This window comes from Erinaceus europaeus, chromosome 6, assembly GCF_950295315.1.
Source record: "Erinaceus europaeus chromosome 6, mEriEur2.1, whole genome shotgun sequence".
In the NCBI taxonomy this organism is placed as follows: domain Eukaryota; kingdom Metazoa; phylum Chordata; class Mammalia; order Eulipotyphla; family Erinaceidae; genus Erinaceus; species Erinaceus europaeus.
The window spans coordinates 49,785,455-49,810,760 of NC_080167.1; the positions used below are offsets into that span (position 1 = coordinate 49,785,455).

Genomic DNA, 25,306 nt, shown 5'->3' on the forward strand with positions numbered 1-25,306 from the left:
CCCAACAGTAACCTTGGAGGGGTAAAAAAAAAAAAATTCATCTTTTGCCAAAAACCGTGTTTCTGAGACCCCTCTAACACGACAGACCTCAGCACACCCTGTATTGTCTCCCGGGTCTGGGAACTCTTAAGGAAGATTGTGTATTCGAAACGAAACAACTCCTAGGAGAATGCAGGCTGGCAGCACCCCACATCTGTGTACACGCACATGCCCCGCCAGAGCTCCTCTGGCATTCTGTAAGTCATCTGATTGAGAAAGGGAAGGCTCCAGTGCACAGTGGAGACGAGGGAATTTTAGGTGGGCAGAACACACTTATCCGACAGCCTCTTGCCAGTCTGCCTACACACAAATAGAAAAATGTGTGTGTTGGTGGCATTTAATCTGTTTGTCTATTGTGTATCTACTGAATATTTCATTTTGAAGTGTTTGATTAGAATTGGCTGGGTGACAAAACTGAGTTTTCCTTTCCCCTCAAAATTCTTCACTCATTCAAAAAGTTGGGATCTGGGTAGTAGCACACCCAGTAGAGTTACATGCTACCAGGCACAAGGGTCAAGCCCCTGGTCCCTACCTGAAGGGGGGGGTGACACTTCACAAACAGTGTTGCAGGTGTTTCTCCACCTTCCTCTCTCTATCCAATAGATAATTTCAAAAGTGCAAGATCTGCCTTGAGAAACATCAACTGCGGTGGATTTTCAGAGCACTGTCCAAAAAGGCAAAGAGTTACCACACTTTGAACAAGTTCCCCTTTCTTAGTAGTGAGCTTGATTCCACATCTCCTACCCTTCAGCTCAGTTCTCTGTAGTCACATTCCCTGGCCTAAGGAAGTATTGGCTTGTTAGAAAAGTCAAGATATTAAAAAAGAAAAATATAGGAAAAACGCATGTTTTTTAATTTTTATTTATTTATTTTACCAGAGCACTGCTCACCTGCGGCTTATGGAGGTGCAGGGGATCGAACCTGGGACTTTGGAGCCTCAGACATGAAAGCCTCTTTGCATACCATCATGCTATCTACCCCTGCCCTTGCCTATATTTTTCTATGTGAAAGTGCATCATGACTTTTCTAACCTAAAATTGAAATAGATTTTATACTGTTTATCAGTGACAATATAGGCCTGCTGAGTTTGCAGGTCTCCCCACTGGTGCCCTTCTACACCTTGCAACTCTCACAGGATATTGGCAGCTGATTCTTCCTGGTGGCCTGTTTGCACAGTGGGGAGGGTGGAGTGCATCAGCTAGACAGGACCAGTGGGCAGCAGCCTTTTCACTAGTCCACAACTGCTCTCTCAAGGCTCTCTCCTCAGTTCACCCTGTGCTCAGTAATCAACAGTTACTAAAAGCCCCCAAAAGGTCTAAGGTATTGTGTCAGACAGAAGCTTGAGGATGAGGGAATAGTCTGAGCCTCAAGAAGTTAATCTTGCAGCCAGAAGACAGCTCACCCAGTCTGGGGACCAAGGTGCCATGGATGGTTGAGCGGGGCTATGAGGTGTCTACTCTGTCTCTCCCTTTCTTCTCTAAAGAACAACAAGAATGCATAAGAATGTTTCATTCCCTGGTGCCACATTAAAAAGAAAGGGGGGGGGAAGCAGGTTTAACTTAAAAGTTCTTTTTTGTTGTCTTGTTTTTTGTTAATAATCATTTGCCACCTGTGGGGCCTTTTTCCTGTCCTCCTCTAGCCTCTGCTGCCACCACAGATTAGATCCAAGGTGACACTTCCCCCTGAGGTACAAAGGGTCACAAACCAATGAGGTCTGAAACAAGACCCTGCTGATATTTCCCCAGCAGTCACCAGGGACTTGCCACATCAGCATGACAGTGGGACCCTCATGGGGCGTCTCACCTGATAAATGATTTTGTTCAGGTTATTGACCCTGCTCATGCGCACAGGACTCCACCTTGCTGTGAGCCGCAGCCTCAGACCCTCCCGGGGCAGTAGCATATCCGTGTTTCTCAGAGGCTCTAGAATCTGATATGGTCCCTCAGTTTACTCCCTGTTAGGCCTCCATACCTGTCTGCTATGTCTTCATTCCCAGTGCTGCTGAAGCAGGAGCTCCACTTGGCCCCCAGAAGAGACCTGAGGGAGGTAGAGAAACATATTCACTATCTTTAAATTGTCCTATGACGAAAATTTAACTCCAGGTCATTTTTACTGGCAACTTCTACCAAGTAATTTATATATTTTCCATACCGTCAAAAAGAAAATCAGGGCACTCAAAGTCATTTTATGAGGTTAGCAAGAAGGAGAAAATAAATAAAAGCCAATTTTTCTATGTATATAGATGAGAAATCACTAACATAATATCACCACATAATGAAGCCAGTGAATTATTGTCAGTTTGGTTAAACTAGGTGGAGGGGGTGGCTAGAGAAAATATTTAGAATTTTAAGAGTAATATATTGAACAGATGTAGAAGTTCGATGACACACGGTTTAAAATTTATGTTGGGATACTCCAGCTCTAGGACACCAAGGTTGGTTCGCATCCATTCTAGAATCGAGATGTGAACTTAGGGGGTGGGGGAGAGTGGTGCTGCTGCCCTCTCTGCCTCTGGTGTACTTGGAAAGCTTTGTAGTACAAAAGGACTAGAAACACTGGCTATGGATGGTTTTCTTCAAAAGGGAAGACAATACACAGGTTTCAAAAGATAATGCCCCCCAACCCCAAGAACAAATGTAGCAAATGGGGAGAGTGTTTTCTAGGACTCTCATTCAGGTGAGCCTGCAGCTGGGCCAGATGCAAGTTTACCTACTCAGACAGCCAAACAGCTGGTTGCAAGGCTGTTTTTAGCAGCAGGGTTTGATGGAGCCTCCTGACCTAGGATAAAGTGAGAGGGTGTGGGGGGGGGGGGTGAGAAAGAAAGAAAATGTTCCAAATCTTGAAATAAGCACAGAAGCAATCTGTGTGCCTGGGATCAGGAGAACATCAGCTTGGGGATACACACTGGCATTCCTCAGCATGTTGCACCTTTGGGTGGCATGTGACTTGGGCAGCCCCACTCCTAGCTGCTTACTCAAGAGGGCTGAGAACATGTGGGCACACAGTGTGTCCACAGATGTTCAGAGCAGCGTCACATGAAGTCAACGACTAGGATACACCAAATTTAGCATTTCCACACACCGCAGTACTATGTGCACCCTGGAGACATTTTGCTATGTGGAAGGGGCAGTCAGGAAAGAGCAGGATCCCATTTTCATGTAAATCCAGAGAGACAGTAAATAGGCACTTGCCAGCTCTGGGGAGTGAGTGCTAATGCACCCAGAGTCTCTAGGGGGATCATAAAAATATTATACAGTTAGATCATGCTGCTGTTGATACAACTGTGAATATACTGAAACCCACTGAACTGTATACTTTAAAGGGGTAAATTTTCTAGCATGTGAAGTATAGCCCAATAAACTTGTGTGGTTTTTTTTTTTTCCCTCCTCCAGGGTTATTGCTGGGCTCGATGCCTGCACCATGAATCCACCGCTCCTGGAGGCCATTTTTCCCCCCTTTTGTTGCCCGTGTTGTAGCTTCGTTGTGGTTATTATTATTGCCCTTGTTGATGCAATTCGTTGTTGGACAGGACAGAGAGAAATGGAGAGAGGAGGGGAAGACAGAGAAGGGGAGAGAAAGATAGACACCTGCAGACCTGCTTCACCACCTGTGAAGCGACTCCCCTGCAGGTGGGGAGCCGGGGGCTCGAACCGGGATCCTTACGCCAGTCCCTGCGCTTTGCGCCACATGCGCTTAACCCACTGCGCCACCGCCCGACCCCCAAGTTGTGTGGTTTTTAAAAGGAGAAGGAAAGTTGCACCAAAATGGTTTTATCCCACATCCCACCCCCTGTAACCACCTCCACTAGGTCCTAAAGTCTTCTGACAAACTCAGAAGGTGAGTGACTACTTTCAAACTGCACTGAGAAAATGCCATGTCCAAGGTGGAACAATGAAGTCAAAAACTGCCATTTTATACCCCCTCTCCTTGCCTTCTAGGGCGGCTTAGCACTTGGGCTTCCTTGGGGCGAAAGCAGGATCAGCCTGCCCAGCAAGGCCTCCCATGGGTGAATCCTCTCCTCCTAACCAACAGGGAACAAACTCACCCACCTGTGTGCAGACAGCTGTGACAGCTATTCAGTCACCAAATTCAATGTCAAGAGTCACAAGCCCAGTTTGTATCTTTCACACTCAGAATATCATGGCACACTCAGCATCACGCTACTGATAGTCCAGTGGGGCTATAGTTGGGGGGGGGGGGGGTCCATCACTCATGAGAACAGGTTCCTCTCCGGGTCAGCTGACTTCCACTCACGGTGCTTTCTCTCTCTTCTGTCTCCCAGTGGCGGCTTCAACCCCCAACTCCACAGCTGGTGCGGCCATGAATTCTCTGACCTCTCTTGGGACTCTGCAAGGACTGGCGGGAGCCACTGTCGGGCTGAATAATATCAATGCACTAGCAGGTACCCTCAGCTGTGTGTCTGCTGCTCTGGTGGACAGCCTTCCCCCAAATTCTCCCCAGGTGCAGGCAGCCCCCCGGAGAGCTAGAACTCAGGGTGGAGGAGTGCGCTTGGTGAGGCTGACTCGACCTCCCTCCGTGTTTTCTCAGACACTGCCCATCCACCTACCCTCCCCTAGATTCTTTCTAAATGTGTTCACCCATATAGTTTTATGCCTCAAGGATACTAGCAGGCCATCGGAGTCTTGTTTTGTTTTTGTTTTGTTCTTCCAAGAGACTGTGTGGCAAGAGAAAAACCCAAAGTGTTAGCTCCAAATCTGCTAGTCACTGCCCCGCTCTAGGCCCCAGAGGCCCAGTATGGAAAGTTCTGGTGCCCTTCAGTCCAGAGCCCACAAATCAAAGACAATGATACAAGAGGAAGCAAGCAGAGTGAGCAGAGCCCCTAATGGGGTGACACCACCCAGGATCCTTAGTAAGCACTTCCGGCTTAGGGCATGGTGTGTGGGGGCAGAACTCGAGGCCACGGGAGTCAGCCCATGTCTGGCATTTCACTGGTGGGAAGGTGTATGGCCAGAGAGGACACCCCTGGGGCTCACTTGTCCTGACTAGCTCCTGCACTGGGGCAGCAGATCCTCAGGCCAGAGGGGACCCCCATTTGAGGGTGTTAGCACCTTCAAGGAGCCAAGCCCAGCACAGCACAGACCCTGACAAACTGCCCTGTTTTAAGCCACAACTCAGTAAGTGAACTTTATGGGTCCGCCAGTACAGTATGTTTGAAGTACATAACTCTATACTTTAAAGCTCAGAAAGATTACCTTGCAATTTATTTGGAGAAAACAAAAACCTAGAATTCACCCCAGTGAAGACTAACTTTAATAAACAAAATAAGTCATAAATTCAGAGGCAGATTTTTCAGACTTAATCAGATCCTTTTATCAGGTGTTCTGGGGGAAAAAAAAAAAAAAAAAAAAAGAACTTGGCCTGAGTGGTTGTGTCTGACCAGAGGCAAAAGAAGCAAAGCTGTTTCCTTCCTTGTACGAAGGCTCATGTCTGAGGTGGTAACCATGTGAACAGAGAGCTTTCTGGCTAACACGGCCTCAGCTCCCCTGCCAGCACCCAAGGGCCCACATTGCCTTGACTCCTCTTTCTGACCTTTTCTGCAGACACTCCAACCCTCTGTCCTTCCCCTCGGCTGCAGATGTTGTCTGCACACACTCCTTCATGCTGCCTCTCTTGCCCCAGGACCTAGTTCCCCTAAAACCAGGACTTTGATTTGGTCGCCTGCCTGTCCTTGGTGTCAGAGTAACAGGCCAGTGGGAATGGCTGTCCTCCTCAGCACGTGCTCTTGACTGCTGTGTGTGTGTGTGTGTGTCTTCTCGTCTGTGTGATCCCATGTCTGTCTGTCCTGTTTGCTGGACTTGGCTGAAACTGTCCATCGTCATGTGGGCCAGAGAGGGATTCTGTTGAATGGCAGAGATGCCAGACTAGTTCTTGTGTGGGGGTCTGTGTTACACATTTTGCTTCTGGCAAGGACAACAGGTGGTTTGGCTTATTATTAATATTATTTAGTTCTTTGCCAGTGGGTTAAAAAAGTACTTATAGTTCTTGAGAATTTAAGAATGTCTCTAGTTTGAATAACTCCTACCAGACAGCATGAACTGGGAAAATGCTCAAACTGAAAACTAAGTTCTCCCTGAGTTGACAATTGTTAGTAGTACAGAGCTATTTGTGATCTCTGCACTGACTGGAAGGTAGTATTTACTTCCTGTCTCAAAAGCCAAGGGAAAACTTTCAAGTGATGTCCTCTTTATGACCATTTTTCCTTAAGTGGCATGATAATACCTGCCCAATTGGATAATCCCAGGAAGAGAGATGAGACGTGGTTTGCAAGACAGTTGCAACTTGTTCGAATATTTGACCACAGTCCCCATGTCACTGCATCCCAGACACCATCAGTCAGCTACAGCAGACAGTGTCTTTGAGAAAACAACTCTTCCCTCAAGTTCTATAAGCAGAAAGGGTGAGGATGGTGCCTATCACTTGTAGAGCTGCAAACCTGTAAGGACTCTAATACTCACACCCCCATCTGCTCATCTGGCTTCTTGACTCAAAACAAACAAATGCTAATTGTCTCCTGACTAGACAATTAAAAAAAAAAAAAAGCCAGACTCTAGAGACGAGGTCAGGAGCCTCAGTGATGCCTGCTGTCAGATTCCCCGTGCGCCTAGCCCTCTGGGGGAGCTTCGTGGTAGAAGACACACTAGGGGGGTCACGTAGCAGGACCTGATAACTCCAATCCCTTGAACAGACCAGGTGCCATGGAAACATAGGGCTCTCACCTACCCAACAGACGGTAGAAGGTCCAGAGATCCACTTTCCCAAGCTCATGCCGGGCAGCGATGCCCCCCCCCCCAGGCCGAAGCAGCGTGGGTAGTTACCACTCACCGTGCTGCTATAGCTGTCACCCAGCAAAACCTCACTTAGCAGAAGTAAAGCGCTTGCTCAGCACATCTCTGGCACCACCTTCAAGTCTGCCAGCAAGGAAACCAAGGACACTTAGCAGCTGTGCCCAGCTCCTTCCCGAGCTGGTTTACACCTACCTCCTACCTCTGCCAGAAAAGAAACAGTGACGTTTCTTTGCCTTCACACAAAGGACATGGGAGTTGAGAATCAAGCACAAGGAGAGAGGAAAGCAGAAATCATTCCCCATCCCTCGGCAGCCCAAGGAACAGGGCTGGGGAAGAAAGGGCTAGAAGGCAGAGGTGACAAGCTGGCTGAGGGACTGTGCTTAACTAGGAAAGACTATCCAGGCTCTAACTGTGCTTATTTACATGCCGGAGAGAACAGACTTCTTCACTGTAAGAAAATGAAGAGTCAGCAGGACCTCTGCTGGCCAGCACCTTTTTAGCTTCCTTTGTCTTTGCTGCATCTCTTTTTTCAGTAAGCTTTTCATTCTGTCCTCGGGTCCTTCAGATACACCCCCAGCCCTCTGCACTTGTCAGAGGAGACCATCTTTGGTTATATCACCCCAGACCTGAGGTGGTATGATGTGACACTGTGTAACTCCTAAGCATCCTTTGAAAAGGCCTCTGTTCTCACTTTTCTTTTTTTCAGCTAGTCAGATGATTTGCTATCTTAATTGCCCAGATTAATAGTCCTAATCCCATCAAGATTTCCATTACTGTTTTCACTAAATCCTTTCCCAAAAACAGATTTAATGTTTTAATCATTATAGGAACTAAAGGTAATTATGATGTCAACTTTTCATTTCCCAAGTTTATAAGAACGCAAACACTTTTTAAAGCACTGCTTGTTTTTTGACTCAGTACCCAAGGAAAGTGTGTGGGACAGCCAGGATCCAGGGAACTGGGAGTGTATGCTGGCTGGGCTCCAGGTCTCCTCAGTCAACAGCCAGGATCCAGCTTACAGACACAGTGTCACCTCAGTTGACTGAAAAACATGACATGTAACTTGCTCACTGGCAGGAACCCCAGTTCCATGGGTACTAATACCCGTGTGTTTATCTGTTATGCTTCCAACACTTCACACTCAATCAGCAGAAGGTACCTAATTTTTTTTTCTATGCCCTAATCCTGGAATTAGCTAGTCCATGGGTCCTAGTCCATACCCTTCAACTGTGCATGAAAGCCAATTTGCAAAGTACTCAGCACAAAGCACAGAGCTTGCCTCTGCCACTACTGTTCCCTCACTTTCTCCTAAAGGTAACAGTACTTGCCAGTAGCACTGAGCATGGGGTGAAGTTGTATTGTCTGGACGTGGTGCTTGGCGAGTTTGGATCATGGCCTGGGGATTGAGGGTTCTCATCATTCTGGGATGTTTTGCTGTCATTGTTTGTATTTGTCCCATATCATGATTTGTCACTTCATTGTGGTGGTTTCTGTTTTGTGTTGTTGAACTGGTTGCTAGCTGCATGCACTTTGCTGTCTCTGTTGTGTATACTTGTGTCAAATGATTCTAACTTCCTTTGGAAAGCACTAATGAAAAGTGCTGTTTCTCTTCTCTATTGTTGGGTTTTTTGTAAAGTTGCTCAAATGCTCTCAGGTATGGCGGCTCTGAATGGAGGACTTGGCGCCACGGGTTTGACGAATGGCACAGCGGGCACCATGGACGCCCTCACGCAGGCCTACTCAGGGATCCAGCAGTACGCGGCCGCAGCACTGCCCACTCTGTACAGCCAGAGCTTGCTGCAGCAGCAGAGCGCAGCGGGCAGCCAGAAGGAAGGTAGGTGCAGGCTGCAGGCCGCAGGCCGACCTGCAGGATAGTTCCCACTTTCACAGCATGCGTCGCAGGAAGGAGACCAAGTCAATAGCCTAAGAGGAGGCTTTGTTTATGCCTCTTGAAGAAAGCTGACCAGTCACAGTCCTTTGCTTCAATTTTTTTTTTTTTTTTTTAACCAGAGCACTGCTCAGCTCTGGCTAATGGTGGATTCAATCTGGGACTTGGGAGGTTCAGGCATGAGAATCTCTTTACATAACCACTACCCATCTACCCACTCCCCAATCTTCATTTGTCTCAAACTCAAATACTTAGTTGATGCACCAAAAATTGCCAGGAACACCCTCTCTCCAGTGTATCCACACAGCAATGGTTTTCAGGTTAAGGAACAAATCCATTTGAGTCAGTATTTAATTTGGAGTCATCTGGGGAGCAAATAAACTTCAGGAAGGTAATGCCAAGAAAAAAACTAATAAATTAGCTAATGAGCTATTTTAGCTTATCTTTGTTTTGGCTTCTCTAGCTTTTTTTTCTCTTTTTTTATTGTGGTCACCCAGAATCTCAGAGGCGAACCTGAACCTCCATCCTAGGAACACTGTAACATTCACTTTTTTTTCTTCTTCTGTCCTACTAGACCTTTAACAGCCTGACCCATCTTACCTATTTTTGATCCTGTAATTTTTATGTAGCTTTTTAAAGTTTACTATATAGTATTTGTTCTTTCTGACTTTAGAAAAAGCCAGAACAGAGAAGTAATATTGAAGAAATTTTAAATTTTCCTTTGTTCTTACCCCATAGTTCCAAACTTCTTTTGTCTGGATAACCCTAAACATGGTTTTCTGTGAGCAACAGATTAGTTTTAACTGTTAACTCTGAACTTTAGAGGGGAAACAGTTTTGCTGTGGGTGACCAGTGAGGGAGATAGGGGGGATCTTTTTGATCCTTTTTGAGAGAGTTGGTTACTTCCCTCTCCCTCATCCAGCAAGACCTTAAATAAAGCAAACTATACTCTTGTCACTGAGAAAGCATCTGGCACCAGAAAACTTGAAATTTAGTGATGGGGGGGTAAAATCTGGGCCTTGAAATATTTCTCAGCTGCATATGCAATAAGTATCCCTCTGGAGTTCACATAAACTACTTTAAAATAGCTCTTTTGTCAAGTCTTCATTATCCTGTTTAGGGATACAGACGATCATATGATGTAGTTTATTGATGGTGCTTTTTTGAAATACCTCTTTTCTGACCTAGTTCACATGTATTCAGACTTCTTTAAACTTAAATGAAACTATTTAAAACCCAAGTCATGATGAAAAGGAAAGATAAGCGACAACGAATTCCAGTGCTGAATGGATTTTTAGACTTCCTACTCCATAGATCTGTCCTTTAGTCAATAGAGCTGGAAGTCAACTTGATGTATTTTGTCATGACCTGGTGTCTGTTTTCCCACAGGAAAATGAGCCAGTCTGGCTTAGTAAGAAAAATAGTTTTAAATTTTCCCCAGCTAAATCTTCTGAAGGATTGTGGCAACCCTCTAGATCTAAACCCAGGAAAGCTGACACCTTTCCTGCCATTCCTAAACGTCCTCTGCCCTCTTCCATGCCTTCTCATCTTCTTTTGCTTGCAGGAGGAAAGTTCTGCACACACAGGTAGGTAGAGCTTCCAGATAGCCACTAAGAAGCTGGTGGGGAAGTCTGATGCAAACACCCCCAGTGCTTTCTGCAAGTGCCCTATAAGAAATACAAACATGAACGCCTCCCCACTCTTGACTGGGACCAGCTCTAATACCAACAAGTTAAGATCACAGGTAATAGGAGAAATCTGAGGCATGCATGATTCGCCAGCAGGTTTCTACCAAGCAGAGAGGTGAGAAGAATGCACAGAACCAAACCGTTTTTGCAATCTGCAAAAATTAAACTCTTCATGAGAGATCTGAGGACGTCTATAGCAGGAGATCACGGTGGCATTGTTTCTGAGAAAAGAACAAAGCGCTCTCAGATTGATCAGTCCTCCTCCTTCCTTGCTCCCTCTGCCTGATGGGTGTGCTCACAATGCACACAGCATCGGAGAATGTCAGGTTCCCCGGGCGTAGGCAGGAACCTGTCGTGCATTAAAATTACAATTTACCCCTAAGCTTCAAGAGGCGAGTCATCATAATTCAAAAGGACCCCACTACTTCTCATTTGTGTTTAGATCTTTCCCTAGAAGGAAAAATAAATTTGAGTGGTACCAGATTTGACCAATTGGTATGTGCAAATGACAGGGTAGCATTCAGAACATGGTTTTGAATCTGTTTGTTTGTTTTTTTTTTTTTGCCTCCAGGGTTATCGGCAGGGCTCAGTGCTGGCACTATGAATCCACCACTCCTGGTGGCCATTTTTTCATCAGATAGGACAGAGAGACACCTCAAGGTGGGGAGCCAGGGGCTTGAACCAGAATCCTTGTGCTTTGTGCACTTAACCCGGTGTGCCACCATCCATCCCCCAAGTTTTTTTTTTTTAAAGGAGGATTTTTTGGACCCCAGTCCACTGAAATTGCAAGTGATAGAGAAAGCTAAATGATCATGCTGGTAAGGGAAGAATCACTGTGGCCTGAGAATACTTTTTTCTTTTACAAACAAGCTTTGACTTTTTTTTTTTTGCAAAGAAATTCTTCCCTTTTAGTTTCACAAATTTCTTTTTACCTGCTTTTTCTTCACCTCTGCCTAGCAAGAAGGGCAGTCCTGGTCCCTTACCTGTTCAGTTAAGACTCCAAAGCTAGTTACAGGGTCACCACACCACTTTTATGCACTGCCTCTCTAGCACCACCTTAGGGCAGGACACTATCCCTAGCACTATCTGCTGCCAACAAGTAATTGATTACCTTCCATCAGATCCCTTTGCATTTACTGGTAGCACTTATGCATATGTGTAGAGATGTGCAGGAATGTGAGTGTTTCTCCAGCTCTTCTGCTCTTTACTTTGCAAAGATATTGGCTTAATCTTTAACTAGTTTCTGTACTTCATGCTTTCATTTCCAAGCCTAAATCCCAGTGGTAAAAACAGTTGTAAAACTAGCGACCTGGGGCCAGGTGGTGGCGCACCTGGCTGAGCGCACATGTTACAGTGCTCAAGGGTTCGAGCTCCCGGTTCCCACCTGCAGGGGGAAAGCTTTGCAAGTGCTGCAGGTGTCTCTCTTTCTCTCTCCCTCTCAATTTCTGACTATCTCTATCCAATAAAGATAATTTTAAAAATTAAGGAAAAATAGACCGCTAGCTTTTTTTATCTTGACTCACTGCCAGTCATATCTAATAAAGATGATTGCTTAACTGTGTGTTAAGAGATTTGGCAAATCAAAATTAGATGAATGGTTGAGGAATACACGTAGCATTACTGCTGTATGCAGTGTTTTAAATCACAGCAATCTGCTTAGAATGCATAGGACACATTCTCCCCTACAGTGTACATACCACCAGTCCTGACCAACCTAGGCAATCCCCTCTGCACCTATTCCCCCACAAAGAGAAGACTGGAAATCTGGGCTTCTGTGCAGGAAGCAAATGTGAACAAAGAAAGGAAGCCATTTGTAATCAGCATCTCTTTGAAAGTCAGGAAAATCTGAAAGGTGGTTATGTTCCTAAAAGACATGCCTCTGTTTGTCATTTATGAAATCTACCAATTTCACTCCCTTTCAAAGGAGAGAAAGTCAAGTCAGACCTGAGGTTAGCCTGTCTTTTAAATATTCCTAGAAGAGGCTTTGAGAACTAAGAAGTGAAGAGTACCTTACTCTGTCTTGTTTTTTCTCTTTAGGTCCAGAGGGTGCAAACCTCTTTATTTACCACCTTCCACAGGAGTTTGGAGACCAGGACATTCTGCAGATGTTCATGCCATTTGGAAATGTTATCTCTGCTAAAGTCTTCATTGACAAACAGACCAATCTGAGCAAGTGCTTTGGTATGCAAAAGAAACCAAACTAGACCATTGCAGTGCATTCTCATGGGAAGAAAAACATTAATGAGAAAGATGTATGTATGGACCTCAGTTATCTAGAAGGGACTATGTTACAAGGAAGGATCTGGGAAGTCAAATGCACGTGCACACATGAGAAAAAAATTAGGACAGATAAGGAGATATGGGCCAGATAAAACACAAATAACAAATAAAACTGGGTGTTTTCCTGTATACCACACAAAGCTGGGGGGGGGGTGCTTCTTATCCAGCAAGAAACTCCAACTTCCTAGCTGTCTAGCAATAGCAGCCAATCAAAAAATAATATAATACTTTGGCTTCTAAAAACCCATTATCCTGACCCCTTTCTGATTTTTGTGCCATCACCCAGGAAGGTCTGAGGTTTCTGTCAATCATGTACGGTCACTGTTTTTACCCAGGTGAAAAGGTGGTGCACCTGGAGGCATTATTCTACTGCTGGCTTGTGACAGGTTTACGAAACCACCCACACACAGGCTCCTGCAAGCCCAGGAGAGAGGAAGCCGTTATATGGGTGTGCTTCCCTGTCAAGGTTTTCAGCCAGACTTGTACATTCACCTTTGCTGAACAATGTCTCGGACTTATCTGGAGGTTGGAAAGGGATTCTGCTTTGATTTCTGAGAACCAGCAGACAACTGAGCATTATGGACTGGGCCTGAACCGGGATCCGTGTGCATTCATCCTGGTACCCAGGTGTTTCAGTGATCTGGTCTGGGGTGCAAGTTTGCTGGTCATTGAGGTGGCATTTCATACTAGCCTTGGAGCCAGCTTTCATTCTCCACTTTTGCCCTTGAGCCATTTACATTCTTTACTCAGCTTGCTACTTCTGGATGAAGAGCTAGAAGCTAAGGAAAAAATCAGAGTAAAAATCTTGAATTCAAGAGCACATTTATAGGGAATTAGATTTAATAAAAATGTAAGGCACCATTCTGCAATGAGCAATTTTCCTGTCTTCTATCACATGTTCATGTTTATCAGCTGAGAACTCTCTGGACTTAGTTATGTCCCTTTCTTCCTCGTGTCTGTAAAGGAATTCCTTCTTTTTAGCTTTGTGTTTTAAAAGTAAATTGAAAGAAATTTAATATAGAAGATGTTCAGAACTGAAATTCAATCAGTATACTTTTTCTCCAAAAGTAAGTAGCTATGTGATCAAAAATTCTGTTTCTGAAGCGGTCAGACTATGGCATACCTAGCCAGGCACACGTTAAATACAATATACAGGGACCTGGGTTCAAGCCTCCGTCCCCACCTGCAAGGGGAAAGCTTCATGAGCTGTGACACAGTGCTACAAATGTCTCTCTCCAATAAATAAGTTCTGTTTCTGGTTCTTTGCAAAATGCCAATAGTTCTTTTTCCAAAGCATATCCTCTCTACCACTTTTTAAAGTACTGATTATGAAAAAGATACTGGGAAGGAACTCTATTAGGGTGGTATTAGGCCTGGAGTATTTAAACTGTTTATTCCCCAAAACTCTTCAAGATATAATGTAGCAATTCAGTGGCACTTTGGAAGAGAAAGACCCAGCACTTCCCCTTGGATCCCTGACATAAAGCTAACTGACAGGGACCCCTCCCCCCCATTTAGTAGTCACTCAAGTTAAGAGCTGGCATGAGACAGGAGGTTTGGGTAGCAGACCCATTATCCAGTCTTTCCTTTAATTATTATGCCTTTAAAGTTCACCTGAGGGGAAAATGACATGATATTTTCCGAGGTTTCCTAAAAGATTTAACACAAATGCATTTGACGGAAACCAGTAAACAGCAGTTTGTGCTTTGCAAGCTTAAGTCCCAACCACCTTGCTCGCCATTTCTCTGGGCATCTCTAAAGTGGCCCAGAGAACAGGTGCATGACAGACACGCAGTGGAGGAGGGAGCTGAGCATAGCCCTGGAGTTGTGCTGCCACGTGCCCCCTCCTCTTCCTGCCTTCACCATCTTCATTTCCACCTCCCTTCCTCTTGTGTTTTCCAGGTTTTGTAAGCTACGACAATCCAGTGTCTGCGCAAGCTGCTATCCAGGCTATGAATGGCTTTCAGATTGGCATGAAACGCTTGAAGGTCCAGCTGAAGCGCTCCAAAAATGACAGCAAACCTTACTGATCCTAAACCCAGAGGCTCCCTGCTCTTATTTTAGCTTTCTTAGGGTAAGTCCCACAAGCCAGCCTGTTCTCAACAGGAAAGGCAGAGGAGGACCACATTGCCAACTTTCACCAAGAGAGACACTTATTTTTACAATAAGGCCTCCATGTCCCCCTCCCATGTCCCACCCAGTTCGCCATAATTAAAAACTTGGGCTACCATGTTTCTATTGAGTCAACTCCAGTTGTGCCACTGTACTTTCCTTTGTTTTGCAATTTGAATCTCCTTTTATCTTTTTTTGTTTGTTTCATTTCCAGGATTTTTGGCTATTTTTTATGGGGAAAAAATACACCTACACAAATAAATGACATCTTGAGCATTTAGTAGAAGGCAAACAAAGGCTAATGTACAATTCTAACTGAGACCCCTGGTGCCCCCAGCACTGCCTAGAGAATGCGCCCCTCCTGCGGGCACCCACCCCTAGGAGGGTGCCAGCTCTATAAGGTTAAGGTGGTGGCCTAGTGCAAGAGAAAAGCCCAGGACAAGCACTTAAAACAATACAGACTGTCTTTCCACTACATTTGGTTTGTTTTAATAAGCAGGGTTTTATTTAGGGTTCAAAGAAACATGCCATTTATTGGTTATAGTATTACACTGGTTGTCTATTTTGTTTTATTTTAGTTTTTTAGAAAGGATTAATGTAAAAAAAGATTTAGAGATCTGTTTCTTTAAGCTACAGGGTTTAAAAATTAAATTAAAATGAGTGAAAATACTTGATGTTTCTTGAAAGATAAATTTAATAATAAATACATAAATAAAAAAGAAAGCCACAGGCCTGTAAATTTTATTTGTAAAAAAGCATTTCTATTTTTGTACAAAATTTTTACTGCCTCAGAAATAATGGAAGTTATTTATTGCCTATTGTTAACTTATTGGGTACCTAAAGAGCAGTTCTCTGTGCTAGCTAGATCTTTCTGAAGTAGTCTCTAGAGGAATCGTTCTAGGAATGGGCTTTTTTTCACCGTTGGAACACTAGGCCTAAAGTTCATGCTTTATCCTCTTGTTGTTTGTATCTGTCTGATTAATCTGTTCGTAACTTCCATGATCTAGTTTACAGTTCAGTTGTCTTACTCTCCCCTTATGTTGCATTCGTTGAAACTGGATCCTCCTCCCTTCTGTACCTTGCCAGCCTCACACCCCAAACTCCTGGAATCCATCCCTCTCTGGATGGATTCTCTTGGGGTTCCATTGTGCTGTGGATAAAGATCGTAAGAAATGCAAATTATGTGGCCAGCTCTTAGACTCCCTAGTGACCTGAGATTTGCATTAGTTTTCCTCCTGCACCCCTAAGAGTGATTTTGTTGCTGCTGCGTAGATTCTGTGTAACTTTTGACTCTCCCTTGTTTTCTCCCTAGACATCTTCATGCCCGTTAGTTCACCGTTTGCCTAGCATGTCCCTGTGGCGTCTCAAAAACAGTTTCATCGTCCCGTCATTGTTTCTGATGTCTTTCTGACCTCACATCATATTTGGTTCTCCTACTGACCTTTGATCTAGTTTGAAATTTGCATGTGACCTCATCTAGCTATGAATTCTGGGAAGTCAATGTGAAAAACATTGCTGCATTCATGCAAGACTGAAATTTATTATTAGACAAATTAACTATAGAAGAAAAAACCTGTGGCAAAAATGTTTTCTTTATTATTTTTTCTTTCTTTTCATAAAACAGACTTGAAAGTATTATACAGGGATTGGCATTCTTCCCGGTCACTGGTAACAATAGCAATATGTGTCCAGGGACACAGAATGTTGGTTTCTAACAGACTACTTCCAAAAACAGTTTGAGAAAAAAAAAAACTGTCTGATTTTAAGTCTCTAGAGGTCTGTAATAGTTTTTACATTTTTCAGGCAGTGTAAAGTTTTTTGATAAGGCCATTTTAGGTGGCTCACTTTCTCATTAAGATATATATATAGAACCACTTTTTGTAGATTAGTATAAGAAAAATATTTACCCTGTTTTGGGGCAAATGCTACCTATTTGTGTCACCTTTTGCTGAACTGACTCACAGTTAGACAATCCATGGTTTAATGCACATGAAATTACCTATATTTTATACTGTTTCAATGTACAGGAGAAAGGTTACTGTAAGCTGTGTTACGTTGGTGCTTCTGTGACTTCAGTTGTGGTTTCATCACGAGTCTTACAGTCTTAATGTTCTTTGTTGATAAGACAAGTTTAGAATTGGTTTACTTAAAAGAATTTCAAAAAAAAAAAAAAACATTGTTTGCTTAAAAATTTTTCACGTGAGGGAAAAAACTATTCCAGAATAAGTTTTGTGTTGGCTTGTAAAGCATTGATGTCATTTTTTTATTGTGGACTATTTAGATGTGTTTGTGTTCAGCAAAATGTGATTTTTTTTTCTTTTAAAGAAAAAAAGTGAAAATATATAGTGCCAAATTCCAAAGGTACTTCCTTCCTAGAGCTTCAGTGTGTTTCTTGTGAGAAGTAATTTGATAACATGGGTATTTTATTATGTGTTTTGTATAAATCCCTAATATTTAAAAAAAAAAGGTTAAAGTTTGTTAACTTGCTATCCTGTGGTCTTGTTGCCTGAAATTGTTATTGTTTGTTATTTCTCTGATGTTTTTTGTAAGACATTGTATAAGGCCCATGTCTCACTTTTCTAACCACTCTGCACATCAGTGCTGTGAAGGCAACCTCCCAATGTATTTTCTTCATACTCTATGGAAACCTCTAAGGTGAGAAAGTTTTGAACTTTTAACCCTTTCTACCCAGAGCTATCTGAAATGTTGATAACTTTTTATACTGTCATCATTTTAGCTTGTTTTGGGGTGTTCCTAATTTGGACTTCTTTTCCCTGCATGTATATCTTGTTTGGGTTTTTTGTTATCCTTTGAGATCGAAAAGAAACCCTCCCATTACTTTCCCAAGTTTATTATTTCTGGTCATTTTTGAGGAAAAAAATTCAGTGTGCTGCTGGAGTTCCCTCCTCAATTTTACTTAATTTAAAAACTTACTGAATGAACCTTTGAGGGGGAATGGTAGATTTAGCACCTAAATGAAAAATCCTATAGGCTTTTCAAATACCTTCCAGTGAAACAATCTTGTGATACAGTTTTGAGGGGCTTTTTCCTTTTTTCTTCTAATCAGCCAGTATGCTGGGGATTCTGACACCGGTGGGTACCTGAATAAGCAAGGTGTCTGGGCTTAGAAAGTAATCATCCTTTTCCCTCTCTCTCTCTCTTTTCCTGCTCAGTTCTTGATCAGAGTTACTACTGACCAAATACCTAGCACCAGTTCCAGCTGCCACTTCTGAAAGTGCCATGCTACTTTGACTTTTGTTTGATTTGAATAGATCTGTCTTGACAAATGCCCCATCACCCCTCCAATAGAAATCCTTGCCTTTCTGAAAGCAGGCAGCTGGTCTCTCAGTTCCCAAGCTGCTGGCTCTCTTCCCTCCTTCTCCCTGGTTTACTGTGTGTGGATGCAATAGCCCTGGGGTGAGAAGGACTAGCCTCTTTAATGATGCAAAAAAAAAAAAAAATTCCTCCTTATATAGCACATGCACTTATAACAAAATTATTTGTATTATCCTCACACGTGTTTACTACTGCTGGGGCCTTCCTTCATCCTTTGAGGGCTATTTTGTATTTCCTGCAGCAATCAGCCTAGTAACAAACCCACACATGTGTCTCTTCTACCTGATAAGGTGGTGTGTGTGTAGAGAAACACAAGAGCGCACCAGCTGAAGCTCTCGTTATTTTATCCCCCACTTCTCCACTGATGAGTTACACACACCTCCAGAAAAGGTTTCCAGTTTCCTCACTGCACAAACTGCTCTGCTCTCCCCTCCCCAGGACCCTGAGTGCAGCTGATGGGTGGCTGCTACAGACACCCCAGGCAAGGTCAGTTAGGAGGGAAGTCCTTTTCCTGGTTTGCTTGGGATTTTTAGTTTTATTTATTTACACATCTCATTTGAAAAAGATAACCCTCTTAAGAGACAAGCTGTCCTTTTATTCATAGTTTATCTTTTTAATATCAAAAGGAAAAAGCTGCAAGGGTGCAAAGGGCCTATACCACCAGGAGAAAAACACATAGGGAAACTTTTTTTTTTTAAATCAAGTGTGGAGAGTAGTGATTTTTAAACTAAATGATAGCATTGTGATAAAATGGCAGTCCTCAAAGGTGTGACAAGTTCATCTTTCTTTCACCATAGGGGTTATAGTTCTTTGGCTTGTGCTACTCTGGAATCATTTTACTGTTTGTTTTTATTATCTTAAGTGCTAATTAAGAAGAAATAAAATTTAAAAAAAAACCTGTAGTTTCATTACCTTTTTGAATAATGTCATACAAAAAATGTATTTGTGTTTTTGTGCTGTGAGAATTGTTGTTTGTAGATTAATAATACCATTTTGTTTAGAAATACAAAATAGTTTTAAAATATTGTCTGAGAAAAGCCAAAGTCAATGCAACCTAGTGGAAACTGTAAGACCATTTGAGTATTGTTTGTTTTATTGATGCATTTGGATTTTGTTGTTTGATGGAATTTGAGCCAAAAAAAAAAAAATGCAGGCTTTCCTATTTCTACAACTGATTGTACTTATGCATTTTGTACCAGTGGAATTTTTTATACTGGAGATTAAAAAAAAAATGGAAATTTTTGTGGCTTACTCTAGTGGGCCCCCTGACAATGACTGATTTCAAGTATGATTTCTGGTTGATAGAAAGAAAGTTGCTTTTCTTTTGAGAATTAAAAACTTTGGCTTGGTTTCTTTTTTCCCTTTGCTTATATCTAGCATTAGAATTTTGTCTTAAAATACAGCGGTAAGTTTCACTTTTTATTCTGTATTGTGCAGTTACACAATAAGGTAATTAGATTTAGAAGTACTCAGTCACTTTAAGTGGATAAATGTATTACTTAAAAACTTTAGTGGTTTGCTTTTTTGCTGTTTAGATCAAAGTTTTTTCTGATTCTTCTGTCTTCATTGTGAACATAACCGTGTAGTTGAAACAGTCAAACTTATTTTTGTAACGTATGTTATTGTGTGATGCGGTTTTTTGCTTCTGTCTTCAATATTAAACCATTTTCCTAATACTTGTTTCTCTCTCTGCGTGTTGTATTGTTGGTGGTCATTATGTGTTGGTGATGCATCTACACACCTCACTGTGTCACGTATCTGTTTTTTTCTCTATGTTGTGTAAAGAGATACAGTCGATTCCACCTAAGTGAATATCTGATTTGGGGATGGGGAAACTGCACACAAGCCACCCTTCATTTTATATACACACAATCCACGACTTACAATTTCCGCCTATAAAGCTGGATTTGCCGAGCCGCTTTTACAGATAGGCTTTTGAACCTAATGGTAAATCCCACCTTCACTTCTGCCCACTTCCTATGGCTAAATGTAGGCCTATTTGAATAAATAAAACATTAGGACCAAACAATCAATAAAAACTGCTGCTGTATAACCCTCAGAAATTTGAGAAATAGTGTGGGGGGGAGGGGCTTCTCTATTTACTCAAGTCCAAAGGCAAATCATTACAAGTAAACAACTCTTAGAAACTCACCCCATTTGCAAAAGAGGTGCGCTCTCAAAGAAAAACTAATCATACCTGGTGACTGAAAGATAGAGAAAGAATTAAACTTGAAGTCTCTGTGTTGTCATCCAACCAACAGATATGTATGGAAAAGTGATTTAAATAATTAGTTTCAATAATTAAAGCTGCCCCTGTATTCAATTAGCTCTTAATAATACTTCCAAGTGCTGAAATGGAAGCTCCACTCAGCCCGGTGGGGGTGGGAGGGGGAGAGCTAGCTAGCTTCCATGGTCAAGCCTTCTTAGCACTGTCCATTTCCAAACAAGAGGGTACTGTAAGCACCCACACTCTCCCTCCTGGATGAATGGTTAGTTTAAAGCCTTGCACCCATTATCACCCCAATAGTTATCAAAAAGTTCTAAAGAGAAAACTTTCCCTTACGCGCCCTCTAGTCACAGGCCCACCCTCTGCCCATCTCTTATGCTCAGGAATCTGACTGCTCTCCAAGTGCTCTTAAAAGATTCCACTGCTGTTTGCTCCCTGTGTCTTCTCACTCCTCCCAATTTTCACACACACAAACTGACTCAGGCTCCACAGCACCGGGCCTCTTCTGGCTGCCAATGAGTTGTTACTGCAGCTGTTACTCAGGCCCTTCACCCTCCAGACCTGAGACTGAATCTTCTAGCTGACTCACTCACAGGGAGGCCTGGTGGGGGCTTAGGGGTCGGGGAGCAGGCTCTCCCCTAAGACCAAACACCTCAGTGAAGTGACTTCCACCAGCTCCCATCCACACAGATAGGAGCAGACTTCCAGCCACTACTTCTGCTTTAAGTCTCAGCAAAGCCTTCATCAATTTGCCTCTGAAGACCCACTATTTACATTAGTGGAAAAAGAGGGCTGAGTGTGATTTTTTTTTTTGGGGGGGTGGAAGGTATGGAAAAGGGGGGAAAGAGGATGATCATTCTTGCCGAGATGTGTTTATTTTTTTATACATACAAGAATACAAGTCTGTCCTCCATTTGGCACAAGGCAAAATACTCACAATAAGTAAAAGAAGGGAAAGACAAAGCCACTTTGTTGTTTTTGGAAAAACAAGAATTCTCCAAAGAAGGGGACAGAAACGCCGGTTCCCCTAAGCACTATTGCTGTAAAGCTGGTCCCTGCTTAAACTGACACTTCTGTTTTGATTCTGTCAACCCCTGTTGCAGTATTAGTAAGGCACACCTGTGGGCCAAGCATGGCTGACCCTGGGAAGTCACACAATGTCACATTTACCTTGCTGATGGGGCCACAGGTCTGCCTAGCCTATAGAGGTTACCTGCACTCCAGGGACCAGGACTCTTAGTGGACAGGCTAGAAAACACAGTGAACCTAAATGTGAATCGTTCCTGATAAGTGAATAAAACATTGTGACCGAACAATCAGCTTATTCACTTATCAGGAATCGACTGTTCTGCTAATTCGCTGTTTTTGTTTTTCATCTCTGTTGTAGATCACTATTTTTGCTGTGTTCTGTTTTCTCCTCTCATGCTTGGGCAAATATCACTGGGATTATCTTCATGTGACCATGAAACGTTTATATCGAGTGAAAAATGATACTTAACAAAATCTATGCACTTGCTATCAGGAACACAATACTGGATGTGTCTTATATATATTGAACTATATAGTACTCGATTTCTTAAATAAAGCTTAAGAAAGGACTGTTGTGTGTAAAATTCATGTGATTATTTTTCAAAGCAGTGTTTCTAAGGGGTATTTTTGTTCTTTTAAGTCTTGAGTGATACAGGATATTTTTCATTAAAATTATATCACTGGCTTTATGACTAAATATTCAATAAACTGACTTTGGAAACAAAATGGAGTGGGGGGACGTTCTTCCAAGTGCATTTAATGAGAGAAACCTGGAAAGCCACGCCCACACTGCTGACCAGGGTGCGGGGGTGGGGAGGAGCATAGCCCTCCACTACACCAGACCACCACTGCAGAGCACACAGGACCTGTCCTCACCTAGAAAACCCAACTGCCTTTCTGAATGTCACCTATTTAAGTTCAGAAGTGAGAGAATGAGAAAGCAGACTCAAGGACACTGCTGGTTGGCGCTAATACTTTTCCAACATGATCTTACACAAAGTATTCCTGGCTGGCTGGCAGTGGTGGTTCTATTCAGGATAACAGAATGAGAGGAAGGTAGAGAAGACGTTTGATCACTCAGGATGAGAAGGGTGAAATTTCAAAGTGGTATGTGAGATAGACATCCTCCACCAGTCACAAAGCTTAAATGGAAGGCCTGCTGTTCAGCCCTTTGAAGGAATATTTTTGAAATTTTTCCTACATGCCATATGTCTCAACAGAATGGCATTTTTGTTTGGATTTTTTTCCTTTGGGTTTTATGTTAGATTTGTTTTCCTGCTTAATGATTCTAAGAAAGGCTCCCAAACTTATTCTTGCAAAATGGCACAAGCATTCAGATCCTTTCTAAAGCCAACTTTAGTTATCCCTTATAATGAGGGGAGTGAGCAGAGTTCATGGAAACCCAGACAACAGCAAAATCATTCCAGTCTCTGCCTAAGCCCAGTCCAAATCACCTCCCCATAAAACTGTCACCCAAAATAAACCTAGTCAAAGTAAGGGATCAGAGAAATAGCCAAGGACAGCAAGCTCAAAAGGTTTATCTGCTTGGAGTTGTCCAGTCTGGGGTAGGGAAGAGGTAGGTGTGTGTGTGTGTGTGTGTGTGTGTGTGTTGTTTTTATTGCCTCTGGGGCTCAGTGCTGGCACTACAAACCCACCACACCCAGTGTCCATTTTTTCTATCTTATTTAATAGGACAGAGAGATACTGAGGAGAGGTGGAGACAGAGGGAGAAAGATAGGTATCCGCAGACCTGCTTCACCACTCCCCAAGGTGGGGAGTGAGGGCTCTAACTCTGGTCCTTGTGCTCAGTCAAGTAATGTACTCAACCAAGTGCACCACTGCTGGGCCCCATTTTCTTAATTTTAAAGAACTATTTAAAGCCAGCTATTCACATGCGTGGGTGCAGGAGAACTGGCTGCACTCAGCTGTAGCTTCAAAAAAGTACTTTTTCCATAGTCTTGCCTTGAGCATGTCTTTCTTAAAGAGAACCCATCAGGCAATGTGGGTTAGGGAGCTATGAGCCTCTTTTGAGGAATCAGGAAAGCCCACATGTGGTCCTCCCAGACCACAGGCCTGGGACCACAGTCCCCACCACCAAGACTTCTTAGAATTTCCCAGCTACTAGTCACAGGCTGAGGATCAAGGGGTGGGAGCTGCTTTGGGGAAAAGTCACAGGCCTTTTATCCTTTCTCCACTGGGTGGCATAGCAGGCAAGTACTTAAAAAAAGAAACTATAAATATTTGTATATGTGAGTATGTATTTGTACTCTGCAACTGATCCACTATAGTTACAGTTCCAAACAAGAACGTCCAGTTTTCAGACACAGAGGAGCTCAGGAAGTGGGTATGACTCTGGGGAGTTGGCTACTTCTATTTGAATTACAGCTTGACCATTACTTATACATGAGACCTCTTTATGCCCAAGTCCCCTCCTGGGCAAAATGAGGGTAAAGAACACCCACTGCATGGCATTATTGAGAAGAGTGGCTAAGCAGGTACTACAAAGCACTTAGCTCAGTGTTGCAAGTACTAGGGAAGTGAGCTAGTTAGCAGCTGGGTACCTCGACTGACAGCGCAGCAAAACAACTCTGCTGGCCTGGTTCACTTCTGTCATTCTGTCACCTCTCTGCTCCCAGAATGCACCACAGCCCTCCAGCCCCACACCCAGGGTCACAACACAGAGTGTGACCACAATGCACTGCTCCTCTAGCGCTGATCTCTATGCTAACAAGTTCCAGAACAGAATTTTCCCCTCCTCAGAATTTTTTTTTCTTGCCTTTCTTGAATCAATCCACTGTTCCTGGCAGCCATCTTCTTTCCATTGTTGTTGCTATTGCTGCCACTGGACAGGGAAGAGAGAAACAGAGAAGGGGGAGACAGAGGTAGGAAGAGAAAGATAGATACCTACAGACCTGCTTCACCACCTGCGAAGTGACTCCTCTCCTGCAGGTGGGGAGCTGAGGGCTCAAACCACTCCTGAGAAATTCTAACTGGAAGTACACCACTCACAGGGTTAGTCCTGCCTTAAGCCACAAGGATCAACAGCTAACTCCATTCTCAGAAACTGATTCTTCACTCTAACTCACCTTAATCCACACCTCTATGTATCATGTTGAGTAAATCGAGGTACACAGCTTGCATCCCAGGTGGGAATGGCACAGTCACTGGAGACCAGCTGCCAGCAGCCAGCCTGTGTGTCTAGGTCCCTTTCACTGGGCTGTGTACTTGGCAGCAGCCAGAAGCACCCCCTCATGACAGACAAAGGTAGAGCAGCACTTGGCAGCAGACACCTGGGTGTTCAACAAGCAGGACTTGCACTAACCCAACACCCCAACTTAACACTGTTAATGCTCTCCTTATTGGCAATCTGTGGAGAATTTAGCTACTAAATTCTCATACTAAAGTATGGTGACTTGAAAAAAAAAAGTTTTTCTAAATTAAAAGCACTAAGATTAAGAACCTCTCTTTGAGAAGAGAGTAACCCAGAGGCTCACCATCACCTCTGGCAAAGAGTCACTGTGTGTGGCATGATCCTTCTGCCCCTCTTCTGCCATCTCTCTCCCTCCTATATTTTCTTTTTTTTCACATTTTTTAAATTTTATATTTATTCCCTTTGGTTGTCCTTGTTGTTTTATTGTTGTAGTTATTATTGATGTCATTGTTGGATAGGACAGAGAGAAATGGAGAGAGGAGGGGAAGATAGAGAGGGGGAGAGAAAGATAGACACCTGCAGACCTGCTTCACCACCTGTGAAGCGACTCCCCTGCAGGTGGGGGACCCAGAGGCTCCAACCGGGATCCTTAAGCCGGTCCTTGCACTTTGCGCCACCTGTGCTTAACCCACTGCGCTACCACCCGACTCCCCTCTCCTATATTTTCATAGTGATTTGTCTGCGATGCAT

General features: G+C 43.3%; 1 protein-coding gene and 1 long non-coding RNA gene across 11 annotated transcripts in view; one reads left to right on the forward strand and one right to left on the reverse strand.

Annotated features, from left to right (window-relative positions):
• The window catches only part of LOC132538927 (uncharacterized), a 30,200-nt gene extending 28,137 nt beyond the window's left edge, over positions 1-2,063 (reverse strand). Inside the window, exon 1 of the long non-coding RNA XR_009550248.1 lies at positions 2,011-2,063. This is a non-coding gene — a long non-coding RNA (uncharacterized LOC132538927). The remainder of the gene's footprint in view (positions 1-2,010) is intronic.
• Positions 1-21,974, forward strand: part of CELF2 (CUGBP Elav-like family member 2) — a 554,881-nt gene extending 532,907 nt beyond the window's left edge. For 9 of the 10 annotated variants that reach the window (XM_060192151.1, XM_007524613.3, XM_060192156.1 and 6 more), the window contains 5 exons: positions 4,322-4,441; positions 8,482-8,679; positions 12,459-12,602; positions 14,604-14,775; positions 16,126-21,974. In XM_060192151.1, the coding sequence (XP_060048134.1) occupies positions 4,322-4,441; positions 8,482-8,679; positions 12,459-12,602; positions 14,604-14,731 (590 nt within the window). In that variant the 3' untranslated portion in view covers positions 14,732-14,775; positions 16,126-21,974. The remainder of the gene's footprint in view (positions 1-4,321; positions 4,442-8,481; positions 8,680-12,458; positions 12,603-14,603; positions 14,776-16,125) is intronic. The other variant, XM_060192153.1, reaches the window with a different exon arrangement.
• The last annotated feature ends 3,332 nt before the right edge of the window (positions 21,975-25,306 follow it).